Source organism: Misgurnus anguillicaudatus, chromosome 10 (genome assembly GCF_027580225.2).
Source record: "Misgurnus anguillicaudatus chromosome 10, ASM2758022v2, whole genome shotgun sequence".
Taxonomy (NCBI): domain Eukaryota; kingdom Metazoa; phylum Chordata; class Actinopteri; order Cypriniformes; family Cobitidae; genus Misgurnus; species Misgurnus anguillicaudatus.
In genome coordinates, this window is record NC_073346.2 from 3,049,573 (window position 1) to 3,063,362 (window position 13,790).

Consider the following 13,790-nt stretch of genomic DNA (forward strand, 5'->3'; position numbering starts at 1 on the left):
AGTGTTATTTGAGGCAGAATGTACATAGAAAAGATGCATTGTTGTTGTTCGCCATTTTTAAATGTTACAATGTCATTGGTGTGTGTAACAGCTCAAGTATACAGTATGTCACTGAGACTGCCTGTGAAAATCAGAAAAGTCTTAAATCTTATTGTGAGATAAAAATCATCACAATTTAATTTCAAGCACTAATTTTACTATGATTTCAATCGCTGACATGACATTACTCAGTCAACATTAAAGATATCAAGTTTATATTTTTACAAAATGTTCTTTACATTATATAGGATGATTTAATGTGGAAAACAGTAAATCACAAATAAATACTTCAGCTGGGTTTTCACAGGTTTGGTCATATTTATCTTTAATCTTTAAGAATGTTGCATTTTCTCTGAATATTTGATTTAATGTACTGTATTTTTCAATTAAAATTACCTTGCACAATAAATTATCTTAGCTGCAGACATTTTAGGTATCTATAAATACTGATAACTGTGGTCAAAACAATAGCAAAATAAATAGGGCTGTATTATTAAATTACAAACAAAGATTTTGAATAGCTACAGTAGGTTGGATTGTATGTTTGGTGCGAAATGGGTATGGTGGGGGCCCGACCCACTATTTTTTCATAGGGCCCAAAATTGCTAGTGGCGCCCCTGTTCTGGACATAACATTCAGTGCTTTCAAGCGAAATGTGTTCCTGTAAGTTTCAATTTAAGAAAGATTCCTGGACATAAAATTAGCAAATAATACAGCAGATGCCAACAGTGTTTTTGGGTTTTGAAAGAAGCAAACAAATCTTTTTTAGATCTGATTGTTTAGGTTTCATGTATTTTTAGTTTAGACTCTGACTGTACCAGCCAGCCAACAGTCTGAGCATAGGCAGCAATACAGATTTTGTCAGCCCAGCTTCAACTCATCCTCCGTAGTCTAGTGGTTAGAGCATTGATTCTCCCATATGGGAGACCCTGGTTCAAGTCCCACAAGGTTTAAGTGTAGTTCTCTACTGACAAGTGGTCACTTCTTTAGCTCTGATAGAGTTTGTGGGCAGCTTATAGCCTGCATATTCTATTTTGCCTTCCAAAATCCAGTAGGTTGTTCATTTTATTACTGTTCCTATGTCTCCTGAAGCAGTCTTCATAGCTGATGTGGGCTTAAGATTTCTGCTGGACATTTGAGATCAAATTTAAGATAGAGTTCAGGACATGACATTCAGTGCTTTCAAGCAAAATGTATTCCTGTAAGTTTAAATTTAAGAAAGATTCCTGGACATAAAATTAGCAAATAATACAGCAGATGCCAACAGTGTCTTTGGGTCTTGAAAGAAGCACACAAATCTTCTTTAGATCTGATAGTTTTCATGTATTTTTGGTTTTGACTCTGACTGTACCAGCCAGCCAACAGTCTGAGCATAGGCAGCTATACACAGGACCAGATTCTGTCAGCCCAGCTTCAACTCATCCTCTGTAGTCTAGTGGTTAGAGCATTGATTCTCCCATATGGGAGACCCAGGTTCAAGTCCCACAAGGTTTAAGTGGAGTTCTCTACTGACAAGTAGTCACTTCTTTAGCTCCGATAGAGTTTGTGGGCAGCTTACAGCCTGCATGTTCTATTTTGCCTTCCCAAATCCAGTAGGTTGTTTGTTTTATTACTGTTCCTATGTCTCCTGAAGCAATCTTCATAGCTGATGTGGGCTTAAGATTTCTGCTGGACATTTGAGATTAAATTTAAGATAGAGTTCAGGACATGACATTCATTCATAAAATTTGCAAATAATACAGCAGATGCCAACCGTGTCTTTGGGTCTTGAAAGAAGCAAACAAATCTTCTTTAGATCTGATAGTTTTCATGTATTTGTGAGTTTGACTCTGACTGTACCAGCCAGCCAACAGTCTGAGCATAGGCAGCAATACACAGCACCAGATTTTGTCAACCCAGCTTCAACTCATCCTCTGCAGTCTAGTGGTTAGAGCACTGATTATCCCATATGGGAGACCCAGGTTAAAGTCCCACAAGGTTTAAGTGGGGTTCTCTACTGACATGCTTTTCCTGTGCGCTGAAGGGATGTTAACACTCTGGGGTCGACTGCGGCACGGGTTCCGCAAACTCTTTATTTTTCAATCACTCCGCAAAGAGACTTAGATAACTCTGCTGATTTTGGACATACAGATATGATTTATACATCATATAAAATGTTAAAGTGTCTAGTTTTTTTCTGTCCAATCCCAATAAAAACAATGTTGTGATTTTCGCAAAATTAAGTAAATAAACATGATGCGCGTTTTGTTCTTTCTCCCTCAGTGAAGTCCTTTCAGAAACACGTCAGAAAAATTAACTGTAACTTAACGAATACTTGTCATAGAAACAAAAGATAAATGTCTACATAAAGCTTGGTATGTCTGCTTTGATGATGTAAGTGATGTAAGTGAAATCGAAAACAAATATTGTAATTCGTTGTTAACTGTATTAGAAGAGGGAGATGTACCGTCTTTCTCCTGTTCCTGCATTATCTATAATGGGCCACGCCCCGCTCCATTGAAGAGAAGAGCAGAGATCATCCATATTCATTAGTCAACTCCACAGACTCCGTCTCTGCAGCCATTCAGTGCTGTGTTGAGTTTTAATCCGAGTGCTGGAAACATGACATGTTTACTCGTGACTGTAACTAAAGTTATCTCCAGATGTGAGTGTGTGTGCTTCATCAAACAGACGCGATCGACGTCCAAACACACACACAAACACACGATGCCTCATATTTGACGTGCTTTGTGGTATCATTATAAAAGATGCGATTGCAAACATCACATCTACTTGTAAATAAAGTTATCTCGAGGCATACGCGAGTGTGTGTGCTTCGTCAGGGTGACGCGATTTCCAAACCCACACACAAACACACGATGCCTCATATTTGACGCGCTTTGTGGTATTCTTATAAAACATCACATCTACTTGTTTACTCTCCAGACACTAATGTTTTCTTTGTGCTTCCGTCAGACGCGATCGACAGCCAAACGCACATACAAACACACAATGCCTCATATTTGACACACTTTGTATTAAAACGGGTCTAAACACATCTAAAACCTTGTTTATTTGCGTATATCTCTGCACAGTAAGTTTATTTAACAAAGGATCACGCATGGGAAGGCATTTCTTTTGTGTTGCTTTCACAAACAAACACGTAACAATAATGGCGTCGTCTTACTGCCTAAAGGCAAGTGTTTTGTTCTTCAGCTGTCAATCACAGATTATTCAAGAGCTTCCAGCCTCCTTGCATATTGCCTTCCTAACCAAAATGTGTCTTAGAAATTGTAAATCAATATATTGTTTTATGTGAATGAGTAAGCAGAATGATTTTCACATCATTTGAAAGAAAAAACTCTAGACTACTAGATCCTGTTTTGAAAAGTCTTGGGAAAACATGTTTAGTATGGGTTTTGTGGACTTATATCGGTCACTTAAAAATTTTGCTTTTTCAAAAACCACACATAAAAATTTTTCTCTCAAAAATATAAACATGTACATACATGTTAATCATATAATATAGTAGCTCAGTTTGTGCTGAATGCAGTGTTATAAGACTTTTGCCATTATTATGTTTTTAAGCAACTGAAAAAAGCACAAATGTCAGTGCATGTCAAAAGTTCCCAGGGCCCTAAAAACCCCTTAGACCCCAGAGGGTTAATTGTGAATGTGCATAGAACTGGTAGACACTGAGGTTATACATCTTTTATGGTATTTTGAAATATGCTTATTGTTCTTCTCCTCTTGAATGTGTACATTTTGTTATATCCATTAAAAAAGGATTGTGTAGCCTACGACTTTCTTTATTGTTTGTTCAGTAGGCTACCGAATGACACGCTGACAAAAAAAAACTGTTGGTCTTGGTGAAGTAGCCTACAGCATATTATCTCACTAAGCTAATAAACTTGTACTACTTTTAAAAGACTATGTGTCTTGTTTTCGTTAGATTTGTATGATAAAGATGGGCTCGATGGGAGGGGTGGAGAAATAAGAGAGATTGTTGCAGGTGCACACATGGCAAGAGAGGTGCTGTCTCAGCCCTGCAGGTGCATTGAAGGAAAGATAACACCTGATGAGCTCTTCTTCACGTTCAAGAGGAACAACGTTACCTGTGTTTGTCGAGGTCACCATGGTGTCATCACAGCAGAGTAAGACAACCTGTTTATTCATTAAACAATTTCATTAAACTAAAACAGAGATTAATAACAGTACATGTACTTTATGTGTTATAGTATGTGTAGCACTGTTTGTTTACCATGTTAAAAAATACAGGAAACCAGTTTTTTTTATTCAGAACAACTTAGGATGCACTTGGATAGTCTTGTTGATGCTTCCGTGTTTATGAAAGACCATATAATACTTAAAATAAAAAGAAATCAACCTGAAGGAAATGAAAACGTATGTCATATTCCTCATTTTACTACTGCCTGCATGTGTACACATTATGCACACCACCATGCCGCATAGCATCTGGATAGACTGGCTAGACATGTTTTCAAACCATTCACAGCCATCTGGGAAATATAAAACAGAATTATATTTCACTACTTATTTGTTCCCTAGTAGGCTAATGCAGTATATCTATTGCAAGAACAGTCCCACTGACTACGATCACATGGGTGACAGTACAATGGCTATCTTTTCCTTGAAGGATCAGAACCTACAGCCCTGGGGACAAATTTATAAAGCAGCAATGTTCATATTTAAAGGGCACACTTACAAGAATTTTTAAAATGTAAAATAAATCTTTGGTGTCCCCAGAGTACAAACAGAGTGAAATTTTAGCTCAAAATAACATGTAGATAATTTATTATGGCATGTTATTAACTGGCACCGTATCGTAAGCGAGACACCTGACTTTACTTCAATATTTTGCATGTAATTTTTTATCTATCATGACAAACTATGTATCATTGGAAAGGTCTAATAGTGTTTTATAAGATAAATTATGTAGGGAGAGTAATTGATTCATTTATGAAAAACAAAACATTTATATAGTGCCAAATGTCACTGTCCTGCCAGCGGGGCGCTTATGTAACTTCAGTGTTTTGCATTTAAATTCTTAAAACAATCATGACAAACTATATATTGTTTGAAAGCTTCAAGAGTGTAGTTTTTATTTATCATGACCAATTTGGTAAAGGAATGACCCAGTGAGAGCCATTTTCTAAAATGTCACAGGTCAACAGGTGGGCCCACTTTGTTATTATAATTTGTAACATTAATCTTGAACAAACTATATATCCTTGAAAAGCTCAAAGAGTGTAGTTTCAATATTTCATCACCATTTGAGGACAATTGTGACATAGTGAGAGTCAGTTTATAAAAGGCCTACTCTAAACCTAAAAAAAACCAGAAAGATCTCAGAAGGTAGTTTTTTATTTCAAGGTCATCATCTGATGATAGAAATTACGTAGTGACAGTTTTTTGTTACATAACCCCTCCAAAGGAATGCATATTAATTATTATTTATTCATAACACTATATCCTATTATAAGTCTTTAAACATGTTGACAAACTATGTATTATTGGAAAGCTCTAAGAATGTAGTTTTTAAAAACCTTTTAGCATTAATAATAATGCAGTGGCAGTCATTTATTAATTTGTGACAAGATTATGCTGCAAACTGTTGACACCTAGTGGCCATTGTTGGTAAAACCACTACAAGTGTGAAACAAACAAAAAAATTTGTGATTTTTACCTTGAAATTTGAACTACTTGAGACTTATGGCTTCATGTTTGCATTATTACTTTTGTAAAATATTTTAATTTTTGTAATTTTATTGATAAATTAATATGTTATTGAATTATTTTTATTTCTTAAAATAAATTTAAACTGCTATAAAAATATGTAATATTTTCACCTCCTTGTCTGCTTTAAAAACAAGACCAAGATTAAGTTTCTAGACAAAAAAAATGCCAGAGTTGTATTAATTTGAAGGTGTACATCACAGTTTCAACCCCCACTCAAAAGGGATTGTTCCAGTTAAGGGGTTAAGATTGCCACTTTGTAGGTGTGATCAAAAAGGTGCCGTTTTGGGTGTGTCCTTAAAATGCAAATGAGCTGATGAAATGCAAACACTGATTGCTATAATGGTGGTTTGTTGAAATTGAAACTCAATTGTGCTGTCTCTTTGTCTCCCTGCACTAAATGTCACTGCCGTGGTTGGAAAGTGTAGATTAAGGGGCACTATTATTATAATAAGATCCCCTTCTAACATCACAAGGGGAACCAAATTTCAATGACCTATCTTTTCACATGCTTGCAGAGATTTTTTTACCAAAACTAAGTTACTAGTTTTTTTTTTTTACATTTTTAATAAGTTGATAGAAGCACGGAGGACCCAATTATAGCACTTGAAAAGTCAGATTTTCATGATATGTCCCCTTTGTATTGTCTTTGGTATGGAAAAGTGCTAAGTGCCATACTTATGTCATTATGTTAATGACATAAATCTGTCATTGTTTAAAGGGGGATATTTATCACTGTTCAGCCTACCCATTCTCACTAAAAAGTGTACAAATGACGCAGTGTGATTATCGTGCAATAGATACGCCAAATTCCCCTTTTGCGTGCATATGATACGCCAGTCCTTCCCATTCACTTATATGGCGAATTGTTTCATGTTGTTTTATTTATTGGTTTTTCATTTGTTTTCTGTTTTTTTACCATTGTCGCTTGGGTTTTGGGTTAGAGCAACTTTTTGTAACATAAAATGACATCCAAACCCCGATTCTAACCCCAACTCCAAGCGATCAATGATTTAAAATAGACAAAACATGGTGAAACCTATATATTAAATTACATCCTAAAGCAAAACCTAAATTTAACCCTAAACCCAAGCGAAGATGGTTTAAAAAACAAATGAGAAACCAATAAATAAAACGACATGAAACGATTCGCCATATAAGTAAATAGGAAGGACTGGCGTATCTTATGCATGCAAAAGCGGAATTTGGCGTATCTATTGCATTGATAATCACACTGCGTGTCATTTGTACGCATCTTGGTGAGAATGGCTGCACACAGTTTCAAGATCATTTGCGATTTATAAATTTCCCATCTGAAAGTGAGGCATACGCATTTTCTGTGTTTATGTTTGTTCAATTATACATACATACACGCTTTTGATAAATGATTGTAAGATCAAATTTTTAACGGTTTCTACACAGCATTTTATGAATGAGGCCGCAGTTCTCAAAACTGATAATGCTACATTTCCCTAAGACCTTAATCAATCATTTTAAACAATCTTATTTTGCAATCCAAGAAGAAGTCCTTCACACAGAGATTATGAAAAAAACATGAAAATGCGTCATATTTTCACACAGATACCGTAAAGATCCTGTAAAGACATGTGATGTATTTAGTCCTGCACTTGGTAGATTTTTACCGCAGGGTCGGTGGTTTGCTTATAATCCGTGATTTCTCTCGTGCGAAACCACATGCGTGCATCTTTGTTTATAATAAGATCAAAGAGATGAGCCATAACTTCTTGTTGCGATGACACAGGCGTCCTCACTACACTGAAAAAAACAACTAGTAAAATTTACTTAAAAAAATCCTCGTAACAATTTGCACGAACTTTTTTAAGTAAAATTTACTGCTTTTTTATAAGTAAAACTTACCTACTAAAATCAAATAAAATTTACTTAAAATTGCATGATAAAACATATGTTAAATAATTAATGAAATGTTACTTAATTATTTTATTTAGAAGTTAGATTTATTTTAATCGTTTAGGTAAAGTCTATTAGGTTTTTTTTTTTTCAATTGAAGCATTGCTGTCCTAATAATATTAAATAAATCGTATTTTCTGTTTGTTATTTTCTTTAACATATTAATATGGACATAGTTCTTTTAAGTGTTATAAATAGCATTATAACACACAATTCATGACTGACAACAAGTCAGTCATTGAATAAACTTGATTCGGAACAGAAACGCACACAAACTGTGTTTCTGACATGCTTTATCAGCACTGTGAAGAGAAATACAATACACTGTTCTGAACAGGGTTCATGTAAAGAAACACTGATCACCTGAACGGTGACTTCACAAAATTATTATTTACAACAAAACAACATCAATAATATAAGAGCTTAAACCTTTATGACATTTTGCTAACAAATATTTAAGTAGTTAAAGTTCTTATCAGTTCTTATTATGTGATAAAGCTTAAAAAATAAAAATATTCAGGCGCAAAGAATTGTGGGTATTCCTTACAACATGTGCAAATAAATGTAAGTAAATTTTACTTAAATAATACAAGAAAATATCTAATAAGACTTACTATTCCCGCACAGTTCATTTTTTACATGAATTAATTGTATATTTATCATCATTTTACTTAGGAAAATCTAGTTCTCAATAAATGTTAATATTATAATGTAGAAATTATGAGAGTTAATCTAATAAATATTACTACACCAAAAAGTTCGTTTTTTCAGTGTACGGCATGCCCCTTGCGGCATTGTTTCATTGTTTTCATTTTGTCTTGTTCACACAGAATGCTTTCCGTGAATGTTACGGCAGAGTTACTAGCTCTTCTTTATGGAAGCAATTCCAGAACATTTACGGGGCGTGTCTGTGTTCACACAGAAGCCTCTCTGCTGATTTTACAGAAATTTTCGGTGACCAAAGTGCTGTGTGAATGAGGTTAAAGTGGCGCAGGTTAAAAACAACATGAGAGCAAATCATTTTGAGGGGATTTTGATTAATTGAACAATAACCTGTGCTTTCCAGCATGACCATTTCTTATTGAATTTAATATTGATTTTACTGTTGTCTGTTCAGACACCCTTTGATAAATGGTTCTTTCCTTTAACCAGAGACCAAGAGCCCAGTGATGGAGTCTGCTGTTTGCTTTGTGCTTGGAGCGGTGGCTGGAGGTACGCTGGGAGCCACAGAAGTACCATTGAATCAAGTCATGACTGAAATCATTTCAGGAGCCCTAATGAAACCCATCACAGATGGTGTTAAGACTGTCGGGACTCTTGGACTGGGAACTCTTCTGGGAGCCACTGCACTCACCACATCAATGACATCGGTCGTAATGGGGGTCATCGCAGCTGCTTCAGTGGGATTGTTGCTGTTAAGAGTAATGAAGAGTGAAGGATGGGCAGTAGCTGGGCTGGTCGCCGCCCTGGTTACAACATTATGCGGTGCGGCAATGGGGGCTGTCATTGAACAACTTGTGAGCTATGGATTAATCAACCTGCTCTGGGCACTGGGGATTTTTACCGTGTTTAAACTATCCATGTATGCTGTCGTGCAGTTTACATGCAGGGAATGGGATTGCTGCAGAATTTTGGATACAAATAATGATGCTTGTGAGACAGAACAGGTGAGACCGGATCCTTTGAACATCAAGCAAAGACAGCGATTCGCAATGGCGATTGAACAGAGGATTATCATCCTTGAGATGAATAAAAGTCAAGGGGAAAGTCAAGAGGACAGAGCCGACTGGGAGGTCCAACAAAGAGAACGAGAAGAAACAGAGGAACAACAAAGGAAGATTGTTGAGGTGGAAACGAAACAGAGGAGTTCTCGACAAAACCTTCGTAAAGTCATAGCCAAATACATGGAGTTTTTGGCGTTGTCTGGTATTCCGATGACCGTGACCGCCTCTGTGACAGCTGGCTTTGGCTTTTGTGGGTTTGGAGAGTACACATTTGTTTTTGTTATCCTGTTAGTCTTGGTGTTAGTTATGTCCTTTGGTCTAATGAGGTCACGGCATTTAAACTTTTGGATGTTTACAGGCTGCATGGCAATGTTTGCCACGTTTGCCATCGCCATCTTGACCGTTCACGCCAGGCAGGAGGTGGCAGACATGTCCATAAAAATGCGCAGGGCAGGACAAACGATTAGCAAGGAAAACATCAATATCCGTATGACCCACACGTCCTCCGTTGAGGCCATTTTTGCTGGGTTCTTTGTGACGAAAGTGTGTCAGGTTGGTTTAGGGGCCACAGTGGGTGGCAAATTGGCCCGAGGGAAAGAGAGAATAGCAATTGTGGGGGCGTCCGTAACAGCGGTGGTTATTCTGTCGATAGTCGAAGCATCGTCGCTGATGCTGGGAGCTGGTGGTACAGCTGGGGCGTTGTTGGGGGTGGTTGCAGCAGCAGGTGTGTCTATTGGGGCCGCTTCGGTTGTAGCAGGAAAATCATCCTCATGGGGAGGAACATTGGTCACTATAGCTGGGATGATTTTAGGATTACTGACCACTGGAACATGGGACTTTGTGAACATTGGACTTCACATATCTGTGGCATATATTTTTGCCATGACAGATTTTTATTGAAATGCATTGATTTAACCAGTGGTGTAGCCTAAGTGACTTTTCTGGACATTACCTTATAGCAGTGGACTTATGTCATTTCAATCATGATGTGCAGTGCATAATATTTAACGAGCAAAAATTAATTCGAAAAATTTAATATTTTTTATTACATTTATATTATTATTACACTATTATCATATTATACAAAAACTATTGTTATTATTATATTATTGTATATTTTTATCTCCAAAGACCAAGAGTAAGATTCTCGGAGTGAAAATGTCGGTCATTTTCTCTGTGCTAAAACGAATTCTTGGCAATAATGTACCTTATATATACAGTATAAAGCCACCAAGTTATTTGAAGCACATAAGTACCAGCTTTGCATACAGTATCGAAGTGGTTTTAGTCCATTGTTTTTGGCAGATTTACTCTTCTTCAGGTTGCTTGAGGACGGCGATTTTTAAATACTGCCCCAGATTCAGAGATTCGTCAGATTGTGGGACTTTTACCATTTTGTTCTTGAGCCACTCCAATGTTGCTTTGGCCTTGGTGCTAAGAAGTAAACAACCTGATCTCACAGGAATCTTTATATTTCAAGAAGTGGCTAATTTGTATGAACAAGTACAAAGTAAATTGTACAAAATTGTATGATTAATAAAAAAACACTTTAATATACGTACAGAAATGTAATAATTTTATTGTTCAAATCCTCCAGGTTCCTCTTAAAACATCATTCTGTGAAGATGGCATTGTATTAAAGTTCAACAGAGTCCACCAGTCCTTGCCATGGACCAATTATGGAAAAAGTCCTCCAAGATCTAACTTGTTTTATGATTTCTGTAAATTTCATTCTCGGTACAAGAAGTTCAAATGAGCAAAATCTGTGCCCTAAAGGCCTAATAGAGGAATACAGAGTGTACCATGGTAAATTGCAGCAACACCTTTTCTGGGATAAAATGTAGGTGTAGGATTGAATGGTTAGAGATAAACTTATTAAATTTAAACATGCTCATCTAGTTTCCAGATGAGCCAGTGTTAGCTTGTTACTTTCCACTTTTAGCTCGGTCTAAATATTATCATTATTTATGGTGAAATGCGAATTATATTTTCCATGTAATCTTGTAAACTGAATGTTTTCCAGGAGTATAAATCGGCTTAGTTTGGTAATGTTAAAGGATGACTTCAGGTTTTACAGAACTCAATGATCTGGATGCTCAAACACAGTCTAGACATTTTAATAGCTAGAAGATACACCATATTAATCAAAGCATCTGCTATGTTATATACTGTGCAATGGTTAACTTGACATTATAGACAGTATAAAGAAACAAGGAAAAAGATTAATCTCCTCCCCAATCACATATCATAAAAATCACAAAGTGACCACTAGATGGCAGTATACACCATACTAACTAACTGATTATATCTTTTTGACTGCTCTTCAGGTTAATTCATTAGTATTTTGGTGCAAGTTATAAGTCAATTTTATAAATAAACCATCTAGTCTTAACTTAAATTAGAAAATAATAATTGATTTACCTGTTTAAGGTTATTTTTTCTGATTAAATTAGGGTTAACATATAAGCAATAGTCAAGTATTACATTTCCATAAGACTACATAATATTTTATGCCACCTATAGTTATATATTTTTATTAAACTAATATTACCTGGCTTCATTTTATGGATCACAGTGAATTCATTTTTCCAGATGAATTTACACAGATATTGATGTGAAAAGCATAACTTTGTAAAGAATTGTATATGTCTTATCAATCTATATTAAAACAATTCTGTTCCTGAAGAGCCATGCCCAACCCTGCATGCACACACCTGCTCATTATTATCATGTATTCATGATGACCACGATTAGCTTTTTGGGAACTCTTTTACAGGACGTTGACCCTTCAGGAGCAGAACTGAATGACCCTTAAGGATATTAAATGATGGACTTTATTAATTTAGCTGTCTTATTTATTTATTTTTTGACAAGGTTCTTCTCTGCTCCCTGGGATCAATTATGAATGAATAATCATCTATATTTCTTTTATATTAGAAATTCATCTTTCTCAGTCAGTTCAGGACACAATGAATAGTGAATTTCTGATATACAGTATCAGCGTAAAAACACATACAGATGTGCCACTTGGTTAAATATTTATTAATTAAGACTAATAAATACTCATTCAATGCGTCTGTCTCCATTCATGCCATATTCCTCCAGTTCTCATTTTCTCCCAAATGCCCCCCTCCCCTTAGCGCATGTGTACGTGTGAGTCGAGCGGAGACTGACCAGCGGGGGAGCTGGCAGTGATCGTCTGAGCATGCTCAGAATCATCATACAACAGCATCACTGTTCACATAGCAACAATGCTTGATTGTGTGAATGTAGTGTGTACGCTTCTTCTCTTGTCTTGTTGTATTTTTTATGATTTGTAAACAGTACGTAAAATAAAGCTCCATCATGCATACATGAGTGTTTGTATATTGCCATGTAAATGCAGAGAACCCTTACTGATGCCCAAACTGTATATGGCCTAATATACCACAGCCCAGGATTAACTATGAGCACTTTTGGCCTTGTGAATGTCTAGAACATAAACTCCCTTAAATAAACTGTAAACACTCACACTGAACTATAATTTGAAATAAAATATGTTTTATGCCTTCCTGGATTTTTTTTCTGCTGTTCCAGTTTGTAAATTAAACTCTTTATAGTGAAAGAATATCATATACAACATGACAAATAAAGACACCCCCATATGAACACTATAGACAGCTCTTACTATAAATAGGGAAGCACAACACTCACTATGGCGGTCTTTTAAAGGAAATCTCACCTCACAGCAAAAAGAACCCACAGACATTTGTGAAGTCTTTGGAGGAGGTGCGCTTGTCAACCTTTGCACATGTGCAGTAGAGCAATTTTTTTTGACACAATCTGAGCTTACAGGGGACATTTCACAAGACTTTTTTAAGATGTCAAATAAACCTTTGTCGTCCCCAGAGTACGTATGTGAGGTTCTAGCTCAAAATACCATCTAGATAATTTATTACAGCATTGCCACAGTGAGCAAACATGTGCCGTTTTGTTTGTGTCCTTTAAAATACAAATGAGCTGATCTCTGCACTGAATGGCAGTGCCATGGTTGGCTAGTGCAGATTAAGGGGCAGAATTATCCCCTTCTGACATCACAAGGGGCCAAATTTCAATTGCCTATTATTTTACATTCTTGCAGAGAATGGTTTAGCAAAACTAAGTATAGCAAAACTAACAAAAAATATTCGCCAAGAAGGGAGCAGGTCAGTCAAGTTACCAGTAAAAGCACATATCTATATATTGCTGATTAACGTTACATGTTTTAAAGTCAGGTGCTGGCACATTGCTTTATGTACAGTTGTTGTTCTGGACGCATCAGATAATTTCATGCAGGGAAACACCGGGTGATTGTGAAGTTTATCCTTTTATAAAACTTGGTTT

The 13,790-nt window shown here is 36.2% G+C and overlaps 1 protein-coding gene across 1 annotated transcript; it reads left to right on the forward strand.

The window, feature by feature from the left end:
* Positions 1-4,022: 4,022 nt before the first annotated feature.
* LOC141367335 (uncharacterized) lies at positions 4,023-10,461 on the forward strand. Its single transcript, XM_073872686.1, has 2 exons — positions 4,023-4,172; positions 8,857-10,461. Exons 1-2 carry the CDS (start codon positions 4,097-4,099, stop codon positions 10,326-10,328), a joined length of 1,548 nt encoding a protein of 515 aa, XP_073728787.1. The 5' UTR covers positions 4,023-4,096; the 3' UTR covers positions 10,329-10,461.
* The last annotated feature ends 3,329 nt before the right edge of the window (positions 10,462-13,790 follow it).

Bases quoted from the DNA above. Each gene is read 5' to 3' on its own strand.
- LOC141367335 (XM_073872686.1), top strand. From the start codon at position 4,097: ATGAGCTCTTCTTCACGTTCAAGAGGAACAACGTTACCTGTGTTTGTC. The intron at 4,173-8,856 runs GTAAGACAACCT...TCCTTTAACCAG, and splicing joins CATGGTGTCATCACAGCAGA to AGACCAAGAGCCCAGTGATG.